This window comes from Oncorhynchus keta, chromosome 34 (assembly GCF_023373465.1).
Source record: "Oncorhynchus keta strain PuntledgeMale-10-30-2019 chromosome 34, Oket_V2, whole genome shotgun sequence".
In the NCBI taxonomy this organism is placed as follows: Eukaryota; Metazoa; Chordata; class Actinopteri; order Salmoniformes; family Salmonidae; genus Oncorhynchus; species Oncorhynchus keta.
Window position 1 is genome coordinate 11,295,917 of NC_068454.1, and position 25,468 is coordinate 11,321,384.

Genomic DNA, 25,468 nt, shown 5'->3' on the forward strand with positions numbered 1-25,468 from the left:
CAGTGTGTTGGCAGCAGCCACTCAATGTTAGTGGTGGCTGTTTAACAGTCTGATGGCCTTGAGATAGAAGCTGTTTTTCATTCTCTCGGTCCCAGCTTTGATGCACCTGTACTGACCTCGCCTTCTGGATGATAGCGGGGTGAACAGGAAGTGGCTCGGGTGGTTGTTGTCCTTGATGATCTTTATGGCCTTCCTGTAACATTGGGTGGTGTAGGTGTCCTGGAGGGCAGGTAGTTTGCCCCCGGTGATGCGTTGTGCAGACCTCACTACCCTCTGGAGAGCCTTACGGTTGAGGGCGGAGCAGTTGCCGTACCAGGCGGTGATACAGCCTGCCAGGATGCTCTCGATTGTGCATCTGTAGAAGTTTGTGAGTGCTTTTGGTGACAAGCCGAATTTCTTCAGCCTCCTGAGCTGCTGCGCCTTCTTCACGATGCTGTCTGTGTGAGTGGACCAATTCAGTTTGTCTGTGATGTGTATGCCGAGGAACTTAAAACTTGCTACCCTCTCCACTACTGTTCCATCGATGTGGATAGGGAGGTGTTCCCTCTGCTGTTTCCTGAAGTACACAATCATCTCCTTAGTTTTGTTGACGTTGAGTGTGAGGTTATTTTCCTGACACCACACTCCGAGGGCCCTCACCTCCTCCCTGTAGGCCGTCTCGTCGTTGTTGGTAATCAAGCCTACCACTGTTGTGTCGTCCGCAAACTTGATGATTGAGTTGGAGGCGTGCGTGGCCATGCAGTCGTGGGTGAACAGGGAGTACAGGAGAGGGCTCAGAACGCACCCTTGTGTCTCATTTGAACTTATGAGAGTTGGCTGGACCAGAGCAAGCTAGGTAACAAGCTAGGTAACAAGCTAGGTAACAAGCTAGGTAACAAGCTTGTGTGTGCAGAGCGGTAGCAGAGCGGTAGCAGAGCGGCAGCAGAATTAGAAACATGTCTTCCCTTTTTGTAGTTAATACATCCAATGTGAAACATGATAACTATAGTATCCCTAACTAGCATTGTAAAAGTAAATTAATTCTTGACTAATAAAAAAAGTATCTTTCCCTATCTTCTGAATGGGGTTTGCAACGTTATGGGGGGTAGCCTACACATGTGCACACACTGGCAAATTTTCCTGCCAGACTCTTACTGAAATAAGTCTGAATCACAGAGTGGCAGGCAGACTGACTGAAATAAGTTTCTGAGTGAAAGAGTGAGGGCTTTGAATAGGGGCTTTGTTGCATTTTTTTGTGGGACTCAATTTTTTTTTCTTTTTTTTCCCCAAAGCTACTTAGCACCTACACTCAGGGCATACAATAATAGAGCTGAAGAACTCAACATAGAGCACGCCAATCTTTCTGTAGATGGTTATTAGTTCTCTGATGGACTCACAGGCAGCATAATCAAAGGCTATTATTAATGCTGTGTTAGTGTAGCTAGTTCTACTCTCTCTCTACCCTGCAGAAATGACCAGTCTAACATGCTATTTCACATCTCTCCTCCCTATAATTGCTTTTCGATACGGCCACTTTGTTTGTTAGATCTGAAATGGCAAAATCACTGTCTTGAGCCCCGAAAACACGAGACGGGAAATGTGATTGCCGCATCTTGTAAATGTCTCCCCTCTGCAGATCTATATATAGCGTTTTTAGGGCCTAGGGACAGTGACAGAAGGTACTCGTGGATTTTTGTTATGTGTTGCTGTTCTGTTTAGGTAGAGCAGGGAAAGAACGTTCCACGTTGTCAGAGGCAGAACTGTTTCATCTCACTGTTTTGAGACGTCTTTGAGCTTCGCACGCACACACAGACACAGGAAGGAAGGAGGGAGGGAGAGAAGGAAGGAAGGAAGGAGGAGGTAGTTAGGGGAAGAGAGGGGTGGGAGAAAGAGAAAGGAGAGTAAAAAGAGGGATCAAAGTTGAGCATAGAGGGATATACGAGCTGAGTGATTATGTGTCTGCTCTGATTGGGTTAGACAGTGGTCAAATCTAGTACCAGGCTAGAGTCTCATCTATTACAGGTAGATTACTAGGGATAATTTACGATCATAGTTGGGCTCCTGGTCCTGTGCTCAAACAGCATCTCAGAGTAAGAGTACTGATCTAGGATCAGGTTCCCCCTGTCCATAACATATTATTCAATATGATCTGAAAGACAAAACGGATCCTATTGTCTATCAGCACTCTGAGACTTTGTGAATACGGGTCCTGGCCTTATTTGGCCCCTAAGATGACCATGGGGCCTGAATGTGTCTACTTTCAACAACCTTAAACACTATAATACATTCCTTATCGATGCAACAACTTGGGACTGTCACGACAGCTTGTAAGCTATTGAACAAAATACACTCCTAGTGTTTTGTGCTGTGTATTATTAGTCTATTATAGCATTGTACCTATGTAGTAAGATGAGCTGCTTATGTCACCCCTACTAAGGAGGACCGGCTGTAAGCTGGTTTTGGTCCTCTGAATAGTAGAGGCAAGGCAATCGGACAACAATGAAAACATTTACCTCTGCCAACACACACACACACACACACACACACACACACACACAAGTGGCTCCATCTCTACATTTACTGTTGTCATGGTAACGAGGCTGTCCTCACAATCTTCTTGCCCAGTAATAAGCACTGTGTGTATTGACACTGGTAGAAGCCAGATGAGCATATGTTTGTGTGTTGCGGTGGATGTTTTGTAACCCAAGATCTTTCATGTTTAAACGCTGAGATGACGGTGCACTCCTGTGGTTTAGTTCCTTGGGTGTGCACATGAGTGCATGGGTGTTGGTGCTGTGTATGTGCGTGTGACTGTGTATTTATCATACAAACTCTGTAGCATTTCTTAATATTATTCAGTTCCTTTGGCTTTGATGCCTCTGCGATCTGACAGGGGTGTCAGTGGCCTGACTGTGAACACTTTGAAAGCCTCTGGGTTGGGGTCAGTGATAAAGTAGTCTACAGTACTACTGCCAAGAGGTGAGCTATAGGTGTACCTACCGTAGGAGTCCCCTCGAAGCCTACCATTGACTATGTATGTGAACCCTTTGGAGTTACCTGGACTTCTGCATAAATTGGTCAACAAATTTGGTCTGATCTTCATCTAAGTCACAACAATATATAAACACAGTCTGCTTAAACTAATAACACACAAACAAACAATTATACACAAACAATTATTCATGTCATTATTGAACACACTGTTCACTGTGCAGGCCTCCACAAGTCTGGTTCATCCTTGGGAGCAATTTCCAAACTCCTGAAGGTACCATGTTCATCTGTACAAACAATAGTACGGAAGTATAAACACCATGGGACCACGCAGCCGTCATACCGCTCAGGAAGGAGAAACATTCTGTCTCCTGGAGATGAATGTACTTTGGTGTGAAAAGTGCAAATCAATCTCAGAACAACAGCAAAGGACCTTGTGAAGATGCTGGAGGAAACGGGACCAAGGTATCTATATCCACAGTAAAACGAGTCCTATATTGCCATAAACTGAAAGGCCGCTCAGCAAGGAAGAAGCCACTACTGCAAAACCACCAGACAAAAGCCAGACTACGGTTTGCAACTGCACATGGGGACAAAGATTGTACTTTCTGGAGAAATGTCCTCTGGTCTATTGAAACAAAAATAGAACTGTTTGGCCATAATGACCATCGTTATGTTTGGAGGAAAAAGGAGGGAGGCTTAAAAGCTGAAGAACACCATCCCAACCGTGAAGCACGGGGTTGGCAGCATCATGTTGTGGGGGTTGGCAGCATCATGTTGTGGGGGTGCTTTTCTGCAGGAGGGACTGGTGCACTTCACAAAATAGATGGCTTCATGAGGCAGGAAAATTATGTGGATATATTGAAGCTGCATCTTAAGACATTAGTCAAGACATTAGTCTTGAGATGACATTAGTCAGGAAGTTAAAGCTTGGTCCCAAATGGGTCTTCTAAATGGACGATGACCCCAAGCATACTTCCAAAGTTGGGGCAACATGGCTTAAGGACAACAAAGTCAAGGTATTGGAGTGGCCATCACAATGCCCTGTCCTCAATCCGCTAGAAAATTTGTGGGCAGAAATGAAAAAGCGTGTGCGAGCAAGGAAGCCTACAAACCTGACTCAGTTACTCTAGCTCTGTCAAGAGGAATGGGCCAACATTCACCCAACGTATTGTGGGAAGCTTGTGGAAGGCTACCCAAAATGTTTGATCCAAGTTAAACAATTTAAAGGCAATGCTACCAAATACTAATTGAGTGTATGTAAACGTCTGACCCACTGGGAATGTGATGAATGAAATAAAAGCTGAAATAAATCATCCTCTACTAGTATTGACATTTCACATTCTTACATTAAAGTGGTGATCCTAACTGACCTTGGGGCGGCAGGGTAGCCTAGTGGTTAGTGTTGGACTAGTAACAAGTTCAAACCCCCCGAGCTGACAAGGTACAAATCTGTCCTTCTGCCCCTGAACAGGCAGTCAACCCACTGTTCCTAGGCCGTCATTGAAAATAAGAATTTGTTCTTAACTGACTTGTCTAGTTAAATAAAGGTAAAATTTTAAAAAGACAGGTTATTTTGTACTAGGATTAAATGTCAGGAATTGTGAAAACACCGTTCAAATGTATTTGACTAAGGTGTATGTAAACTTCCGACTTCATTTGTTTATATATATATATACAGAAACACCTCTCCCATAAGCATTTCAGTCTCTGCTATAGATGTTATATCCTTATTTTGCTACTGCTGTATCATCAAACAAATGATCTAAGAATTGGCTAATATATGAATGTTATCTGATGGAAGTTTTTGATTTCATGAACCTTATTTCTTAAGCTACATATATTAATATGGGCTGTTTTCAGCCCTTTCCTGAGTAGCTTATCAGAGAGACATATATATATATATATATATGATATGAAAAGGAGCAAACAAAGCAAGAAAAATAATACGTTCCAGAGTGAATCTTTTAAGCAGTGGCTTTTTTCTGGCCACTCTTCCGTAAAGCCCAGCTCTGTGGAGTGTACGGCTTAATGTGGTCCTATAGACAGATACTCCAATCTCCGCTATGGAGCTTTGCAACTCCTTCAGTGTTATCTTTGGTCTTGTTGTTGTCTCTCTGATTAATGCCCTCCTTGGCTGGTCCGTGAGTTTTGGTTGGCGGCTCTCTCTTGGTAGGTTTGTTGTGGTGCCATATTCTTTCTATTCTTCGTGGGATGTTCAAAGTTTATGATATTTTCTTATAACCCAATCCTGATCTGTACTTCTCCACAACGTTGTCCCTGACCTGTTTGGAGACCTCCTTGGTCATCGTAGTGCCGCTTGCTTGGTGGTGCCCCTTGCTTAGTGGTGTTGCAGACTCTGGGGCCTTTCAGAACAGGTGTATATATATATACTGAGATCATGTGACACTTAGATTGCACACATGTGGACTTTATTTAACAAATTATGTGACTTCTGAAGGTAATTGGTTGCACCATATCTTATTTAGGGGCTTCACAGCAAAAGGGGTGAATACATATGCACGAACCGCACCACTTTCCGTTTTGGATTTCGATTTTTTTTTAAACAAGTTATTTTTTTCATTTCACTTCACCAATTTTGACTATTTTGTGTATGTGCATTACATGAAATCCAAATAAACATGACAGGTTGTAATGTAACAAAATAGGAAACATGCCAAGGGGGATGAATACTTTTGCAAGTCACTGTCGTGATGGAGAACTCATGTGAACACAGAGTTGCAAAGAAAAAGCCATACTGTATCTCAGGCTGGCCAATAAAGGATTAAGATGGGCAAAAGAACACAGACACTGGACAGAGGAACTCTACCTAGATGGCCAGCATCCTGGAGTCGCCTCTTAACTGTTGACGTTGAGACTGGTGTTTTGTGGGTACTATTTAATGAAGCTGCCAGTTGAGGACTTGTGAGACGTCTGTTTCTCAAACTAGACACTTGTCCTCTTGCTCAGTTGTGCACCAGGGCCTCCCACTCTTTCTATTCTGTTTGCGCTGTTCTGTGAATGGAGTAGCACACATTGCGTTGCACGAGATCTATATTTTCTTGACAATATCTCACATGGAATAACCTTCAGTTTTCAGCTGTGCTAACATATTTGCAAAAGGGTTGTTTAATGATCAGTTAACAACAAGTTAACAACAAATGGATCATTATCATTTTAAAAGGCTATTTTAAAATTGACAATTTTTTTTTGCTTTTCTTGCAAAAACAAGGGCATTTCTAAGTGACTTCAAACTTTTGAACGGTAGTGTAAGCTTTGCACAGTGACAAGTCACGCTCCTGAATAAGGTTTGAGTGTGTCAGTCTGATGGAACCACCCTTTTTGAACAATCTGAATATAATGATGGGTTAAGAAAATACACATCAGACCAGATGGCCATAAAGCTGCAGCTTACGTTTAAAGTGGTCTGAACTCTGAATCTCAACACGAGGTAGAGACGATAAACTTACCTCCCGGACAATCGCTGGTACAGCTGATTAGCTGTCTTAAGTAAAGTATCTTTGAAAGTGATATTAAGTGGGACCTCCTCCCTCTAAATACAACCCATATTTATGTTTATTTATTTTCCCTTTTGTACTTTAATTATTTGCTCATAATATTACATTTGAAATGTTTTTTTTGTTTTTTAAAAACTTTTGTGAGTGTAATGTTTACTGTCATTTTTTAAATTGTTTATTTCACTTTTGTTTGTCACGTTCTGACCTTTTATTTCCTTTGTTTTGTCATTATTTAGTATGGTCAGGGCGTGAGTTGGGATGGGCAGTCTATGTTTGTTGTTCTATGATTTGGGGATTTCTATGTTTCGGCCTAGTATGGTTCTCAATCAGAGGCAGGTGTCATTAGTTGTCTCTGATTGAGAATCATACTTAGGTAGCCTGGGTTTCACTGTGTGTTGGTGGGTGTTTGTTTCCGTGTCTGTGTTTTTCACCACACGGTACTGTTTTGGGTTTCGTTCCACATTTATTGTTTTTGTATTTCAGTTGTGTTCATGTGTAGTATATCTTATTAAAAGAACCATGGACACTTATATTGCATATTGGTCCACCGATCCTTCTCGACTCTCCTCTTTGGAAGAAGAGGAGGAAATCCCTTACATTGTTCTTTATCTATTTCACTTGCTTTGGCAATGTAAACATATGTTTCCCATGCCAATAAAGCCCTTAAATTGAAATGTTATTGAGAGAGAGCAAGAGAGAGAGAGATAAACAGGAATTGAGAGGGAAGCAGAGACATTCATTCTCCCAGAGAAGTCATTATCTTCTAGCATTTAATTCAAAAAACTCACTGACCTTTTCCTCAATGGTAGTAATCCCTTTAGGGCCATTCTCCATGGTTCACCCAGCCATATTCTCTGTGGTTCACCCAGCCATATTCTCCATGCCTTACTCCATAGTGGAGAGTAAACAACCCAGCACCACTCCACGTTCTACTGCAAACACTAGCCCTATAACCCTATCCTGTATCAAAACTTCAAAATAGTCTCTTTTGTACCTTTATACAGTATTCACTGCATTGTATACTGAACAACAATTTTAAAAGCAAGAATTTCAATGATTTTATTGAGTTACAGTTCATATACGGAAATCAGTCAATTGAAATAAATTCATTGGGTCTAATCTATGGATTTCACATGACTAGGCAGGGGCAAAGTCATGAGTCATGAATGGCCCTGGAAGGCTATAGGCCCACCCCCTGGGGGGCCAGACCTGCCAATTAGAATGAGTTTTTCCCCACAAAAAGGTTTTATTGCAGACAGAAATACTCCACAGTTTCATCAGCTGTCCAGGTGACTGGTCTCACACAATCCAGCTGGTGAAGAAGCCAGATCTGGAGGTCCTGGGCTGGCATGGTTACATGCGGTCTGCGGTTGTGAGGCATGTTGGACATACTGACAAATTCTCTAAAACAATGTTGAAAGGGGCTTATAGTAGAGAAATGAACATTAAATTCTCTAGTAACAGCTCTGGTGGACATTCCTGCAGCCTCACCTTGAGACATCTGTGGCATTGTGTTGTGTGACAAAACTGCACATTTTAAAGTGGCCTTTTAATGTCCCCAGCACAAGGTGCACCTGTGTAATGATCATGCTGTTTAATCAGCTTCTTGATATGTCTCTACTTCCAAGTGAAAGGGAAAACACCCATTGAATGTAAAAGGCTCTTTCAGAGAATGTGCCTCTCTCTCAATTAAATTAAATTTGCTTTATTGGCATGACGTAACAATGTACATATTGCCAAAGCTTATTTTGTATATTTACAATATAAAAAAATTAGAATCAAAATTGTCAACATCAGTAACAACAATAACCAAGGGTCAAAATAACCGTACATTCAACAATAACAATAAGCATACAGTACAGGACATGTGCAGGTTGATTGGTCTGTCAGACACTGTCCCTCAACTTATGGCAGGCAGCAATGTCGTGCTCTGCCAACCCACAGCTCTCTGCGTCCTCCCCCATCAGGACAGGTAGCCTACCCTCATCAGAGAGGTCTTTGAAACCTCTTTGGGTTTCAAATCTGGGGAAATTACACTCTAATAGTTTTATATTTTGACATTTTGTCAGGAAATGCAGCTCTGTCTCAGGTTCTGCTGTTGTGCAGTGGTTGCACAGCCATTCCTCTACAGGGAGCCAGGTTTTCCTGTGTCTACCCTTCTCAATGGCAAGGCTGTGCTCACTCAGCCTGTACTTTGTCAAAGTTTTTCTAAGGTTTTGATCAGTGACCATGGTCAAATATCTAGCCACGGTGTACTGTTGATTTAGGGCCAGATAGCACTGCATTTTGCTTTGTGTTTGTGCTTGTGTTTCCCAATAAGCAATGTATTGATTGATTGATTGGATGTTCTGGTCCTGAGGCTTCTGTGTGTTAGTAGAACAGGTTTGTGAACTCAGCCCCAGGACCAGCTGGGTGAGGGGACTCTTTTCTTTGCTCAGCTCTTGGCATTGCAGGGCTTGTTAATGATATGAGAGGGGGTCACTGTATTTTAGATGTTTCCAAAACTTAATGGCTCTTTTTAAAGTTTTTTTTATTCGTGGATATTGGCCTAATTCTGCCCTGCATGCATTGTTTGTAGTGTTCCTCTGAACGTGTAGGAGAATCTTACAGAACTTCTGTCCTTCTGTGGCTCAGTTGGTAGAGCATGGCGCTTGTAACGCCAGGGTAGTGGGTTCGATTCCTGGGACCACCCATACGTAGAATGTATGCACACATGACTGTAAGTAGCTTTGGATAAAAGCGTCAGCTAAATGGCATATATTATTATTATTATTATTAACTCTGCATGCAGGGTTTCAATGGGATGTTTGTCCCATTTGATGAAATCTTGTTTTGCAAGTGGACCCCACACCTCGCTGCCATAAAGTGGACCCCACACCTCACTGCCATAAAGTGGACCCCACACCTCGCTGCCATAAAGTGGACCCCACACCTCGCTGCCATAAAGTGGACCCCACACTTCACTGCCATAAAGTGGACCCCACACCTCACTGCCATAAAGTGGACCCCACACCTCACTGCCATAAAGTGGACCCCACACCTCGCTGTCATAAAGTGGACCCCACACCTCGCTGCCATAAAGTGGACCCCACACCTCGCTGCCATAAAGTGGACCCCACACCTCGCTGCCATAAAGTGGACCCCACACCTCGCTGCCATAAAGTGGACCCCACACCTCGCTGCCATAAAGTGGACCTCACACCTCGCTGTCATAAAGTGGACCCCACACCTCGCTGCCATAAAGTGGACCCCACACCTCGCTGCCATAAAGTGCAATTGGTTCAATGACATATTCAATTAGTTTTAGCCACATTTTAATTGGTATTTCAATTTCAATTAGCTTTTTAATGGCGTAGAATTCCCTGCGTAATTTCCCTCTCAGTTCATTCACTGCCCCATTAAGGTGTCCAGTTGAGCTTATTTTTAAACCTAAGTAGTTGTAGTGTGTGCAGTACTCTATATATTTTGTACCAATTGAAAACGTTGTTGTCACGTGACTAGGGTGGGCATTCTAGCTTCTTTATTTCTATGTTTTGGCTTGGTATGGTTCTCAATCAGGGACAGCTGTCTATCATTGTCTCTGATTGGAAAACATACTGATGCAGCCTTTTTCACCACATGTGTTATGTGGGTAGTTATTTTCTATTGTCTGTATAGTTTATGCACCTGACAGAACTGTTTCGGTATTCCCTCTTTATTTTGTTCGAGTGTTTTGTGATCAAATAAAATCATGAACGCTTACCCCGCTGCGCTTTGGTCCGATCCTCATTACGACGAGAGCCGTGACATTTGGTCTAATTCCCTGAGATCTGGATCTTCTCTGGAAAATCATTATTTTAGTATTTTTGGGGTTTACTGCCAGGGCAGTACTGCTCTAGCAGGTCCAGGCTCTGCTGTAGGCTAGGTGCTGTGGGTGACAGCAGGCATAGGTCATCTGCGAAGAGTAGGCATTTAACTGAATGCCTACTCCACTGAATTGTGGAGACTAACACAAGGGAATGAGGATTTTTCTAGAATAGTGGCCAATTCATTGATGTACATTTTGAAGAGTGCAGGGCTTCAGATTGCAACCCTGACGAAGGCTCCGCCCCTGGTTAAAGAATTCTGTTATTTTCTTGCCAATTTTATTGCTGCACGTATTGCCAGTATACATTGATTTAATTATGTCATGTTTTACCCCCTACAACACTTTTAATAACTTTGTAGAACAGTCCTGTATGCCAAGTCGAATCAAATGCTTTTTGGAAGTCGATAAGTATTTGGTATTATTTTGGTGTACATATTTATCTCTCAGGTTGTGTAGGGTGTAAATATAATCAGTTGTACGATGTTTTGGTATTAATCCAATTTGGCATTGTGCTTATTAAGGAAGTTTAGATCTCATACATTTATAATACTACAGAAAACCTTCCCCCGGTTACTGTTCACACCAATGCCTCTGTAATTGTTAGGGTCAAATTTGTCTCCGTTCTTAAAGATTGGGGTTATGAGTCCTTGATGTCAGGGAAATAACCTACACTCAGGATCAAATTAAACAGTTTTAATATAGCCAATTGAAATGTTGCACTAGTGAGTTTGAGCATCTCATTTAGGATGCCATCAGGTTCGCATGCTTGTTTTACATTTGAGGGCCTGAAGTTTCTTATTGAGCTCCTGGTCAGTAATAGTTTAGTTTCTTATTGAGCTCCTGGTCAGTAATAGTTTAGTTTCTTATTGAGCTCCTGGTCAGTAATAGTTTAGTTTCTTATAGAGCTCCTGGTCAGTAATAGTTTAGTTTCTTATTGAGCTCCTGGTCAGTAATAGTTTAGTTTCTTATAGAGCTCCTGGTCAGTAATAGTTTAGTTTCTTATAGAGCTCCTGGTCAGTAATAGTTTAGTTTCTTATAGAGCTCCTGGTCAGTAATAGTTTAGTTTCTTATAGAGCTCCTGGTCAGTAATAGTTTAGTTTCTTATAGAGCTCCTGGTCAGTAATAGTTTAGTTTCTTATAGAGCTCCTGGTCAGTAATAGTTTAGTTTCTTATAGAGCTCCTGGTCAGTAATAGTTTAGTTTCTCATAGAGCTCCTGGTCAGTAATAGTTTAGTTTCTTATAGAGCTCCTGGTCAGTAATAGTTTAGTTTCTTATAGAGCTCCTGGTCAGTAATAGTTTAGTTTCTTATAGAGCTCCTGGTCAGTAATAGTTTAGTTTCTTATAGAGCTCCTGGTCAGTAATAGTTTAGTTTCTTATAGAGCTCCTGGTCAGTAATAGTTTAGTTTCTTATTGAGCTCCTGGTCAGTAATAGTTTAGTTTCTTATAGAGCTCCTGGTCAGTAATAGTTTAGTTTCTTATAGAGCTCCTGGTCAGTAATAGTTTAGTTTCTTATAGAGCTCCTGGTCAGTAATAGTTTAGTTTCTTATAGAGCTCCTGGTCAGTAATAGTTTAGTTTCTTATAGAGCTCCTGGTCAGTAATAGTTTAGTTTCTTATAGAGCTCCTGGTCAGTAATAGTTTAGTTTCTTATAGAGCTCCTGGTCAGTAATAGTTTAGTTTCTTATAGAGCTCCTGGTCAGTAATAGTTTAGTTTCTTATTGAGCTCCTGGTCAGTAATAGTTTAGTTTCTTATTGAGCTCCTGGTCAGTAATAGTTTAGTTTCTTATAGAGCTCCTGGTCAGTAATAGTTTAGTTTCTTATAGAGCTCCTGGTCAGTAATAGTTTAGTTTCTTATAGAGCTCCTGGTCAGTAATAGTTTAGTTTCTTATAGAGCTCCTGGTCAGTAATAGTTTAGTTTCTTATAGAGCTCCTGGTCAGTAATAGTTTAGTTTCTTATAGAGCTCCTGGTCAGTAATAGTTTAGTTTCTTATAGAGCTCCTGGTCAGTAATAGTTTAGTTTCTTATAGAGCTCCTGGTCAGTAATAGTTTAGTTTCTTATTGAGCTCCTGGTCAGTAATAGTTTAGTTTCTTATTGAGCTCCTGGTCCAATGGATTTTGATTGTCCTTTATAGCCTTTTCTAATCCATTCAACTTCTCATGTATTTGACGTTGTTCTGCGTTTGTGACGTTTTGAACGGTGTTAAACAGAGTGTTTTAAAATGGGTTGTCCATATGTCACCATTTTGTATCGCTAATTCCTCTTGTTTCGATTATTTTTTCTTCCAATTTTGCCAGACGTTGTTTGTGTTTATGGACTCCTCAATTAGTGTCAGCTGCTTGCTGTTGTACTGTGCTTTTTTGGTTCTGAGTGGTACGTTTATAGAGTTTTAAAGTCTCACAGTTATGAAGGCGTAATTCTCTGTGCTTTTGTTGGATAGTGTTCTACGTTTTTTCCTTATAATTTTACAATCTGCATCAAACCATTTGTCATTGTGATATTATTATTATTTTTTTTAATCAATTTCAATTGTGCTTCTTTTGCCATTTGCCTGAATATATAGTTGATGTTTGTACCGCTAGATTGATGCCTTCTTTACTGTGAGTGAAAGTGGTCTCCAGAGAGTTATCTTAGTGTTTGGATATTTTGGTTACAGGTTGCTTTCTGGTATTCTTCTGTGCTGTTTTGGGCCCATCTGTATGAATTTCTGATGTTGTACAGCTTACTGGGCTGTGAATGTCTGATGTTGTACAGCTTACTGGGCTGTGAATGTCTGATGTTGTACAGCTTACTGGGCTGTGAATGTCTGATGTTGTACAGCTTACTGGGCTGTGAATGTCTGATGTTGTACAGCTTACTGGGCTGTGAATGTCTGATGTTGTACAGCTAACTGGGCTGTGAATGTCTGATGTTGTACAGCTTACTGGGCTGTGAATGTCTGATGTTGTACAGCTTACTGGGCTGTGAATGTCTGATGTTGTACAGCTAACTGGGCTGTGAATGTCTGATGTTGTACAGCTTACTGGGCTGTGAATGTCTGATGTTGTACAGCTAACTGGGCTGTGAATGTCTGATGTTGTACAGCTTACTGGGCTGTGAATGTCTGATGTTGTACAGCTTACTGGGCTGTGAATGTCTGATGTTGTACAGCTTACTGGGCTGTGAATGTCTGATGTTGTACAGCTTACTGGGCTGTGAATGTCTGATGTTGTACAGCTTACTGGGCTGTGAATGTCTGATGTTGTACAGCTTACTGGGCTGTGAATGTCTGATGTTGTACAGCTTACTGGGCTGTGAATGTCTGATGTTGTACAGCTTACTGGGCTGTGAATGTCTGATGTTGTACAGCTTACTGGGCTGTGAATGTCTGATGTTGTACAGCTTACTGGGCTGTGAATGTCTGATGTTGTACAGCTTACTGGGCTGTGAATGTCTGATGTTGTACAGCTTACTGGGCTGTGAATGTCTGATGTTGTACAGCTTACTGGGCTGTGAATGTCTGATGTTGTACAGCTTACTGGGCTGTGAATGTCTGATGTTGTACAGCTTACTGGGCTGTGAATGTCTGATGTTGTACAGCTTACTGGGCTGTGAATGTCTGATGTTGTACAGCTTACTGGGCTGTGAATGTCTGATGTTATACAGCTTACTGGGCTGTGAATGTCTGATGTTGTACAGCTTACTGGGCTGTGAATGTCTGATGTTGTACAGCTAACTGGGCTGTGAATGTCTGATGTTGTACAGCTTACTGGGCTGTGAATGTCTGATGTTGTACAGCTTACTGGGCTGTGAATGTCTGATGTTGTACAGCTAACTGGGCTGTGAATGTCTGATGTTGTACAGCTTACTGGGCTGTGAATGTCTGATGTTGTACAGCTAACTGGGCTGTGAATGTCTGATGTTGTACAGCTAACTGGGCTGTGAATGTCTGATGTTGTACAGCTTACTGGGCTGTGAATGTCTGATGTTGTACAGCTTACTGGGCTGTGAATGTCTGATGTTGTACAGCTCACTGGGCTGTGAATGTCTGATGTTGTACAGCTTACTGGGCTGTGAATGTCTGATGTTGTACAGCTTACTGGGCTGTGAATGTCTGATGTTGTACAGCTTACTGGGCTGTGAATGTCTGATGTTGTACAGCTTACTGGGCTGTGAATGTCTGATGTTGTACAGCTTACTGGGCTGTGAATGTCTGATGTTGTACAGCTTACTGGGCTGTGAATGTCTGATGTTGTACAGCTTACTGGGCTGTGAATGTCTGATGTTGTACAGCTTACTGGGCTGTGAATGTCTGATGTTGTACAGCTTACTGGGCTGTGAATGTCTGATGTTGTACAGCTTACTGGGCTGTGAATGTCTGATGTTGTACAGCTTACTGGGCTGTGAATGTCTGATGTTGTACAGCTTACTGGGCTGTGAATGTCTGATGTTGTACAGCTTACTGGGCTGTGAATGTCTGATGTTGTACAGCTTACTGGGCTGTGAATGTCTGATGTTATACAGCTTACTGGGCTGTGAATGTCTGATGTTATACAGCTTACTGGGCTGTGAACGTGTGGTTGTTTCTATGTCTGTTCTTTTGAGGAACAACGTAATTTGGCTGTGATCAGACAGAGGTGTTAGTCACTTGACAGTGAATGAGCTGAGAGAGAAAGGGTTCATGTCTGTGATCATATAGTCTACTATACTGTGGCCAAGAGATGAGCAGTAGATCAATCTCCCCAAAGAGTCCCCCCGTAACCTACCATTGACAAAGTACAGACCCAGGCTTCAACAGAGCTGCAAACGATTCTTTCTCTGTCTCTCTCTGTCTGTGTTTGTGTGTGTGAGAGCATATGGCATCAGGCTCATTTCATGTCTTTTACCACACAATCATTGTTGTTTGTCCAATTCATACAAATGACCTCTCTCCAAATGGAACTGAGCAACAAAGAAATCCTTTGATGTTAGGAAGGATTCACCATCACACCCCCCTCAAAATGTTGTTTATCAAAGCAATACTCAGAGTGAAGTTCTTATTTTTCCAGAGTGCTGTTGGCATAAACAACAAAGTGAAACGGTCAGAGCTTGTTTTTGTTTTGAACAATTGAGCTTGTCTGACCTTTGGATAGAGAACACCTAATAGCATCAATTGAGCTTGTCTGACCTTTGGATAGAGAACACCTAATAGCATCAATTGAGCTTGTCTGACCTTTGGATAGAGAACACCTAATAGTATCAATTGAGCTTGTCTGACCTTTGGATAGAGAACACCTAATAGTATCAATTGAGCTTGTCTGACCTTTGGATAGAGAACACCTAATAGTATCAATTGAGCTTGTCTGACCTTTGGATAGAGAACATCTAATAGTATAAATTTACTTCAAATAAATAGTACTCCCCCAGAGTGGTGTGTGTATGTGTGTGGGGGGGGGGGGTGTAGAAGCTTGTTAAAAGTATACTTACTTACTTATACCCTGGTAGCTTTCCAGACTTAAGCGTGCTCTGGAGAGATGGAGAGGGATGGGGGCCATAAAAACATTTAGACAGATGTGAGCACCTGTTGAGAGATTGCAACATGGACTGTGAAGAGGAATACAGTATGTATTTCTTTATCAAGTCCATCTCTCTCTCTCTCATTTTGTCCCTCTGTCTCTTGCGCACTTTCTATCTCTTTCTCTCTGGGACATTGCTGCCTGTGCGTCTTCTGTCTGAATGACCGCTTGACTGACAAAGGACAGAGAATCCAGTGTGTGTGTGTGTGTGTGAGTGTGTGTGCGTGCGTGCGCATGTACGTGTGCCATTGTGACCTTGCCTAGCTTCAACTGTAATTACACGTGTGAAATGTGATGTCTTATTGAATCACGCTATAGAAAGAGATGGCCTTAGGGTCACTATGGTAACTGTGAAAGAATATAATGCACTCACACTGCAACGACAAACTGGTCTGAAGTCAATGCAACAGGCAGCCATTGGCTAAGTGAGCCTGCTGGAGGGACAGTGGACACCCATGCTGGAGACCCTAGTATCAACTCATCTGTCCACAACAATATTGAAAAGCCGGAAACAAGACCGCCAGATTATGATTGGGAGTAGTCTGACTGTTGAGCAGCAGAGGAAAACCAGACTCATCTTATCTGTGGAGAAAGAATGTTGTCTCTTAAATTACACCCTATTGCCCATGTAGGGAACTACAATTCCTCAGATGTGTGTGTGTGTTGAGGGTGTGGAAGTCTTTTGCTCTTTCCTATTCTGCTTTCTATACTCACATGATATTGAGGTGAGCAGGTTGGTCACTGAGTACAGAGGTGGCATATACAAGGGTGGCATATACAGTATAGGGGCTTATAGATAGAGATAGAGAGAGAGAAGGGACCTATCGCCACTGTGTTATCCTCAATGCGGGCGAATGGGTTTACGTCCACCATTGTTCCTGTACACAAGAAAGCAAAGGTAACTAAACTAAATGACTATCACCCCGTAGCACTCACTTCTGTCATCATAAAGTGCTTTGAGAGGCTTGTTAAGGATCATATCACATCACCTCTAGCTTACCTGACACCTTAGTCCCACTTTAATGTGCTTACCTCCCCGTCCTGGAATTCCTGAAGGGTTAAAGGTAGGAAACAACACCTCCACTTTACTGATCCTCAACACAGGGGCCCAGCAAGGGTGCATGCTCAGCCCCCTCCTGTACTCCCTGTTCACCGATGACTGCGTGGCCACGCACGCCTCCAACTCAATCTAGTTTGCAGATGACACAACAGTAGTAGGCCTGATTACCAACAATAACGAGACAGCCTATAGGGAGGAGGTGAGGGCCCTGGGAGTGTGGTGTCAGGAAATTAAACTCACTCAACGTCAATAACCGGGCCCCTTCTACTGCCGGTACGGGGCACGGAACCCCGGCGATCATTCACGACTCGACTACGACTTATTCTACTCGAGGGGGTACTCAACTGGCCTCTACATCGTGACCACCCCTGAATGCCCATCCGCAAGCCGCATCCCACTAGCTGCTAGCTGTCTAGAGCATATTGGACTGTTAGCTGTATAGATCCATTGGGCAATTTCTTGGGCCACTATACCTATTTTGCCAATTGGACTTGGACCCCTCTGTTACTCGGAACTAATCATGACTGGTCTATTGACGTCACCAACGCAGAGGCTAAAACAGACTTTACTCCGTTGAGACGTCCCTCTAAGGCCCTTCTGCTAGCTTGCTAGCCCCAGTCTGCTAGCTTGTAGCCCCGGCCTGCTAGCTGTCTGAATTGCCATGTCTCCAGCCAGCCCAACCACTCACTGGACCCCCATTGATCACCCGGCTATGCATGCCTCTCCCTATGCCTTGTCCATTACTGTCCTGGTTATTGATTATTGTCTTATTTCACTGTAAAGCTTCTAGCCCTGCTCAATATGCCATAACCTACCATTTAGTTCCACCTCCGACATAAGCGGTGACATCACCTGGCTTAAATGTTTCTAGAGACAATATCTCTCTCATCATTACTCAATGCCTCCAATGTACTCCTACCATACCTCTGTCTGTACATTATGCCTTGAATCTATTCTCTCACACCCTGGAACCTGCTCCTTTTACTCTCGGCTCTGAACGCACTAAAAGACCAGTCCTGTTAGCCTTTAGCCGTACCCTCATCCTACTCCTCCTCTGTTCCTCTGGTGATGTAGCAGTTAACTCAGGCCCTGCAGTGCCGAGCTCCACTCCTACTCCCCAGGTGCTCTCACTTGTTGACTTATGTAACCGTAAAAGCTCATGCATGTTAACATTAGAAGCCTCCTCCCTAAGTTTGTTTTATTCACTGCTTTAGCACCCTCTGCCAACCCGGATGTCCTAGCCGTGTCTGAGTCCTGGCTTAGGAAGTCCACCAAAAACCCTGAAATTTCCATCCCTAACTATAACATTTTCCTGACAAGATAGAACTGCCAAAGGGGGCCGTGTTGCAATCTACTGCAGAGATAGCCTACAGTTCTGTCTTACTATCCAGGTCTGTACCCAAACAAATCAAACTTCTACTTCTAAAAATACATTTTTCCAGAAACTGTTAACGCTTGCTATAGACCACCCTCTGCCCCCAGCTCTGCCCTGGACACCATATGTGAATTGATTGCCCCCCATCTATCTTCAGAGCTCGTGCTGCTAGGTGACCTAAACTGTGACATGCTTACCACCCCGGCCATCCTACAATCTAAGCTTGATGCCCTCAATCTCACACAAATGATCAATGAACCCACCAGGTACAACACGTGCACCCTCATAGATATCATCCTTACCAACTTGCCCTGCAAATACACCTCTGCTGTTTTCAACCAAGATCTCAGCGATCACTGCCTCATTGCCTGCATCCATTTTGGGTCTGCGGTCAAACGACCACCCCTCATCACTGTCAAATGCTCTCTAAAACACTTCAGCGAACAGGCCTTTCTAATCGACCAGGCCTGGGTATCCTGGAAGGATATTGACCTCATCCCGTCAGTAGAGGATGCCTGGTTATTCTTTAAAAGTGCCTTCCTCACCATCTTAAATAAGCATGCCCCATTCAAAAAAAATTGAACCAGGGACAGATATAGCCCTTGGTTCACTTCAGACCTGACTGCCCTTGATCAGCACAAAAACATCCTGTGGCATTCTGCATTAGCATTGAACAGCCCCCTTGATATGCAACTTTTCAGGGAAGTTAGGAACAAGTATACACAGGCAGTTAGGAAAGCTAAGGCTAGCTTTTTCAAGCAGAAATTTGTATCCTGTAGCACAAGCTCAAAAAAGTTCTGGGACACTGTAAAGTTCATGGAGAATAAGAGCACTTCTTCCCAGCTACCCACTGCACTGAATCTTGGAAACACTGTTAGCACCGATAAATCCACATAAATTAAGAAATTCAATAAGCATTTTTCTACGGCTGGCCATGCTTTCCACCTGGCTACCCCGACCCTGGTCAACAGCCCTGCGCTCCCCACAGCAACTTGCCCAAACCTCCCCCACTTCTCCTTTCCCCAAATCCAGATAGCTGATGTTCTGAAAGAGCTGCAAAATCTGGACCCCTATAAATCAGCCGGGCTAGACAATCTGGACCCTCTCTTTCTAAAATGATCTGCCAAAAGTGTTGCAACCCCTATTTCTAGCCTGTTCAACCTCTCTCAACCTCATTGTCTCAGATTCCCATAGATTGGAAAGCTGCCACGGTCACATCCCACTCTTCAAAGGGGGAGACACTCTAGACCCAAACTGCTACAGACCTATATCTATTCTACCCTGCCTTTCTAAGGTCTTTGAAAGCCAAGTTAACAAACAGATTACCAACCATTTCGAATCTCACCGTACCTTCTCCGGTATGCAATCTGGTTTCAGAGCTGGTCATGGGTGCACCTCAGCCACGCTCAAGGTCCTAAACGATATCATAACCGCCATCGATAAGAGACATTACTGTGCAGGCATATTCATCGACCTGGCCAAGGCTTTCGACTCTGTCAATCACAACATTCTTATTGGCAGACTCAACAGCCTTGGTTTCTCAAATGATTGCCTCGCCTGGTTCACCAACTACTTCTCCGATAGAGTTCAGTATGTCAAATCGGAGGTACTGTTGTCCGGACCTCTGGCAGTCTCTTTGGGGGTGCCAGAGGGTTCAATTCCTGGGACCTCCCTCTTCTCTGTATACATCAATGATGTCGCTCTGCTGAGGATTCTTTGATCCACCTCTACACAGACGACACCATTCTGTATACCTCTGGCCCTTCTTTGGACACTGTGTTAACAAACCTCCAGATGAGCATCAATGCCATAACTCCTTCCGTGGCCTCCAACTGCTCTTAAATGCAAGTAAAACCAAATGCATGCTCTTCAACCGATCGCTACCCACACCTGCCCGCCCGTCCAGCATCACTACTCTGGACGGTTCTGACTTAGAATATGTGGACAACTAAAAATACCTATGTGTCTGGTTAGACTGTAAACTCTCATGCCAGAATCACGTTAAACATCTCCAAACCAAAATTAAATCTAGAATCGTCTTCCTATTTCGCGAACAACCTAACCTCATAAAATTGGCCATCCTACCGATTCTCCACTTCGGTGATGTAATTTACAAAATAGCCTCCAACACTCTACTCAACTAATTGAATGCAGTCTATCACAGTGCCATCCGTTTTGTCACCAAAGCCCCATATACTACCCACCATTGCGACCTGTATGCTCGCTTTGGCTGGCTCTCGATTCACACTTGTCGCCAAACCCACTGGCTGCAGGTCATCTACAAGTCTCTGCTAAAGCCCCGCCTTATCTCAGCTCACTGGTCACCATAGCAGCACTCACTCGTAGCAAGCGCTCCAGCAGGTATATCTCACTGGTCACCCCCAAAGCCAATTCTTCCTTTGGCCGCCTCTCCTTCCAGTTCTCTGCTGCCAATGACTGGAACGAACTGCAAAATTCTCTGAAGCTGGAGACTCATACCTCCCTCACTAGCTTTAAGCACCAACTGCCAGAGCAGCTCACCGATCACTGCACCTGTACATAGCTCATCTGTAAATAGCCCATCCAAACTAACTCATCCCCATACTGTATTCATTTATTTAACTTGCTCCTTTGCACCCTAGTATCTCTACTTGCACATTCATGTTCTGCACATCCTACCATTCAAATGTTTAATTGCTATATTGTAATTACTTTGCCACCATGGTCTATTTATTGCCTTTTCTCCCTCATCCTACCTCATTTGCACATACTGAATAAATATTTTTCTACTGCATTATTGATTGTTTGTTTTACTCCATGTGTAACTCTGTGTTGTTTGTGTCGCACTGCTTTGCTTTATCATGGCCAGGTCGCAGTTGTAAATGAGAACTTGTTCTCAACTAGCCTACCTAGTTAAATAAAAGGTGAAATTAATGAATTAATTAAAACAAAACAAAGGAGCTGATCGTGGACTTCAGGAAACGGAGGAGGAAACGCCTCTATCCACATCGACTGGATCACAGTGGAGAAGGTAGAAAGCTTCAAGTTCCGCAGAGTACACGTCACTGACAATCTGAAATGGTCAACCCACACAGACAGTGGTGAAGAAGGCGCAACAGCGCCTCTTCGACCTCAGGAGAATGAAGAAATTTGGCTTGGCCCCTAAAACCCTCACAAACTTGTACAGTTGAGCGCATCTGTCGGGCTGTATCACCACCTAGTACGGCAACTACACCGCCTGCAACTGCAGGCCTCTCCAGAGAATGTGCAGTCTGCCCAACGCATCATCGGGGTCAAACTACCTGCCCTCCAGGACACCTACAGCACCCGATGTCACAGGAAGGCCAACAAAAATCATCAAGGACATCAACCACCCGAGCTACGGCCTGTTCACCCCACTATCATCCAGAAGGCGAGGTCAGTACAGGTTTATCGAAGCTGGGGCTGAGAGACTGAAAAACAGCTTCTATCTCAAGGCCATCACTGTTAAATAGCCATCACTAGCCGGCTTCCACCCCGTTACCTAACCCTGCACCTTAGAGTCTGCTGCCCGAGACTTTGGAATCCCTGGCCACTTTAATAATGGAACACTAGCCACTTTAATAATTGTTTAAATAATGTTTATATACTGCTTTACTCATCTCATCTGTGTGTGTATATACTGTATTCTACTGTATTTTACTCAATGCCTCTCCGACATTGCTCAATATAATATTTATATATTTCTTAATTCCATTCTTTTACTAGATTTGTGTGTATTGTTGTGAATTGTTAAATACTACTGCACTGTTGTAGCTAGGAACACAAGTATTTCGCTACACCAGCAATAACATCTGCTAAATACATGTGACCAATAATGATTTAATTTTGATTTGATTTAAAGTTCCTAAATTATGACACCATTCTCCTTGATTCTTACCAATGTTGTACTACTATTTTTACTGACTTGGCCAAAGCTTCTGATACGGTAGACCATTCCATTCTTGTGGGTCGGCTAAGGAGTATTGGTGTCACAGAGGTCTTATGCCTGGTTTGACATTTGAAATGTCTTTATTCCTTTGGAACTTCTGGGAGTGTAATGTTTACTGTTAATTTTTGTATTGTTTATTTCACTTTTGTTTATTATCTATTTCACTTGCTTTGGCAATGTTAACCAATGTATCCTATGCCAATATAGCCTTTAAATTGAAATGTATCAGTGTTCCTCCACTGGGCCAAGGAGCTGTACCTCTAGCCTTCTGCTTTCTCACAGACTCATACTGATATATGATATGATATGCCATTTAGCAGACGCTTTTATCCAAAGCGACTTACAGTCATGTGTGCATACATTCTACGTATGGGTGGTCCCGGGAATCGAACCCACTACCCTGGCGTTACAAGCGCCATGCTCTACCAACTGAGCTACAGAAGGACCATGTATCACAACCTGCCATATTACATGTTTCTCCTCTCCTGATCTACACAACAGAACAAAGCACAGGGAGGTTGATAGGGGAGAAGGTTGATAGGGGGAGAAGGGATGAGAGGGGGAAGGGATGAGAGGGGGAAGGGATGAGAGGGGAGAAGGTTGATAGAGGGGAAGGGATGAGAGGGGGAAGGGATGAGAGGGGAAGGGATGAGAGGGGGAAGGGATGAGAGGGGGAAGGGATGAGAGGGGGAAGGGATGAGAGGGGGAAGGGATGAGAGGGGGAAGGGATGAGAGGGGGAAGGGATGAGAGGGGGAAGGGATGAGAGGGGGGAGGGATGAGAGGGGGGAATGGATGAGAGGGGGAAGGATGAGAGGGGGGAATGATGAGAGGGTGAAGGATGAGAGGGGGGAGGGATGAGAGGGTGGAATGATGAGGGGGAAGGATGAGAGGGGGAAGGTAAACAGATGTGAAAAGTGGGGATAGTTTATATACAAAATATTTTTAGCATATATTCAGCATCTTGTCTCTCTCTCGCTCTATCAGAGGGGATCGTTGGATAGTTTATATACAAAATGTTTCATATAATCAGCATCATGTTTACACTTACCTCTCCTCCTCTCTCTCTGTCTGTTTCTTGCTCTCTCTGGCCGTCTGTCTCTTTCCCAGGGCTGAGTGCAGCTAAGCTGTTGAAGGAGAAAGGGCTGAGTCCTGTGGTTCTGGAAGCTAGAGACCGGGTTGGTGGACGGACCTTCACCGTAAAGGTAAGACCTGTCAGACCAAAGGCCAGTCAATGTGTAATCCCTATAAGAATCAGCTTTACATGTTCATAGCAAAAACATTTTTAAGCAACTGATTTGGTTATAGATTCAAACACAATTGATCTATGGGATTAGGATTGTGCACTCTCTCTCCCCCCCCCCTTCCCCAGAATGAGCAGACGAAGTATGTTGACCTGGGCGGGGCCTACGTCGGGCCTACTCAGAATCGTATCCTCCGATTGGCTAAAGAGTGTGGAGTCAAAACCTACAAAGTCAACGAGGAGGAGAGACTGGTGCATTATGTAAAGGTGTGTGCGCGCGTGTGCCTGTTTGCTGAAAACCAGTGTAGGACCAGTATTAGCCACATCTGTCCCTCAAAAACAGTGGCAATTGTTATCCAGGGAGGCCTGAACAGACAGATCCATCATAGATCCATTGGATTCTCTGAAACACTGTGGCCGCAGGGCTTTGTGTCGGCCAGTATTGACCACTTCCATTAGATAACAGATAACTTCCTGCTCTGGCCATCTCACACTCTAATGCACAGGAAATGCACGTCTCTTTCAGTCATGACTATGTTTTGAAAGAACAGAATACTAAATCAAATGTTATTTGTCACATGCACCGAAAACAACGGGTGTAGACATTAACATGAAATGCTTGCTAACGAGCCCTTCCCAACAATGCAGAGTAAAAAATGAATTAAGCTATATACAGACAGCACCGAGGGCAATTACGGTGACCATTTTACTGCCACACCAGCAGTTACGAGTCATGAAGGCAGTCAAATTCTAAATGACTGTTTAGTCACGGTAATTCGATTTCTCCAAGATCTGATGCTGCTGCTGGTCATTAGTAGCGTACCAAACTTGCTACCTGCCTGGGGAAGTGCTTCTTCCTTTAAAAGTTGCGGCGTACTGCAGCACAGCTTGCGAGGTGCTGCAGAATATAAAAATGCACCTTTATAATAAAAGCATTATATGCATAATTGCATTTGCGGTCACTTGATAATGTTTTTTTCTGCTAATGGAAGATTCAAGCTTTCAGCCTATTACCATGTGGACATTGCTGTGCTTATAATGTGAAGAAATAGCCTAATAGGTTATCAACATTTTAAGCTAAACGTTCTGATCTGTTGCATCAGCCACATTGCATAAAACATTTTGTTTTATGCTAGGGGTTGTATTAATTTGGGATCTATCGCATCCCACAACTGTCCCAGACTCTTTTGAATATTTCTCACACAGAATAGGTGGACTTTTGTACTATGGGGGATAGTAGATTGACATGGGCTATTGCTTTTGCTGTTCATTAGGTCGACTCTTTTTGTTGGCTGACAAGAAGTAAATGTGGACAGTTCTGCCAATATCTTCAATATGCACCTCGGAGTTGCATTAGAACGCATTCAGTTGCGTCCCCAATGTGTCTGTCTTCACTTGAAGCCTTTAAGAAAGACCTGATCACGTGACGGAGAGCCATGTGAGTGAGAGGACTTCCAATTGCACAGCACACTCAGGGAGAAGGGCACATCGCAGCACTCCGGGCCGCAAAAGGCATGTATGTTTTAGGGTGCATTACGGCCACAAAGGGGATGCTGCCGTGAAATTCAAGGCATTATCACGTGCTTGTCAAATTGTGAATGAGAGACTATTTGAGTGTAAACAGCCTGCACAAAAAACTAAGCAGAGCTCATGCCTTTTAAGTGACTTTTAACAAATCATCATTAGAGTCGCATCATGCAGCCTTACAATGTATTAAAAATCTAAACATATAGCCCAACGTTTGTAGAACAACTACAGTTACATTAATTAACTCTAAAAATTAACTCTTAAAATTAAGCATTTGCTAACCGCTTAATACAGAGGATGATATTCTTCTCTTCTGAAATTGACAATTTTCTTCATTTTATGCATCTTTAGACTTGTCTAAAACACAAATGATGGATTTATTATGAAGGTGTAAGCTATATTACATGGATTTATTAGACTTTTTAAAATGACTTGTATGCTATATGTGGAA

General features: G+C 43.1%; 1 protein-coding gene across 1 annotated transcript in view; it reads left to right on the top strand.

Annotated features, from left to right (window-relative positions):
* The window catches only part of LOC118366589 (amine oxidase [flavin-containing]), an 81,455-nt gene that overhangs the window by 20,826 nt on the left and 35,161 nt on the right, over nt 1–25,468 (top strand). Inside the window, exons 2-3 of the mRNA XM_052493080.1 lie at nt 23,358–23,452; nt 23,620–23,757. Coding sequence (XP_052349040.1) covers nt 23,358–23,452; nt 23,620–23,757 — 233 coding nt within the window. The remainder of the gene's footprint in view (nt 1–23,357; nt 23,453–23,619; nt 23,758–25,468) is intronic.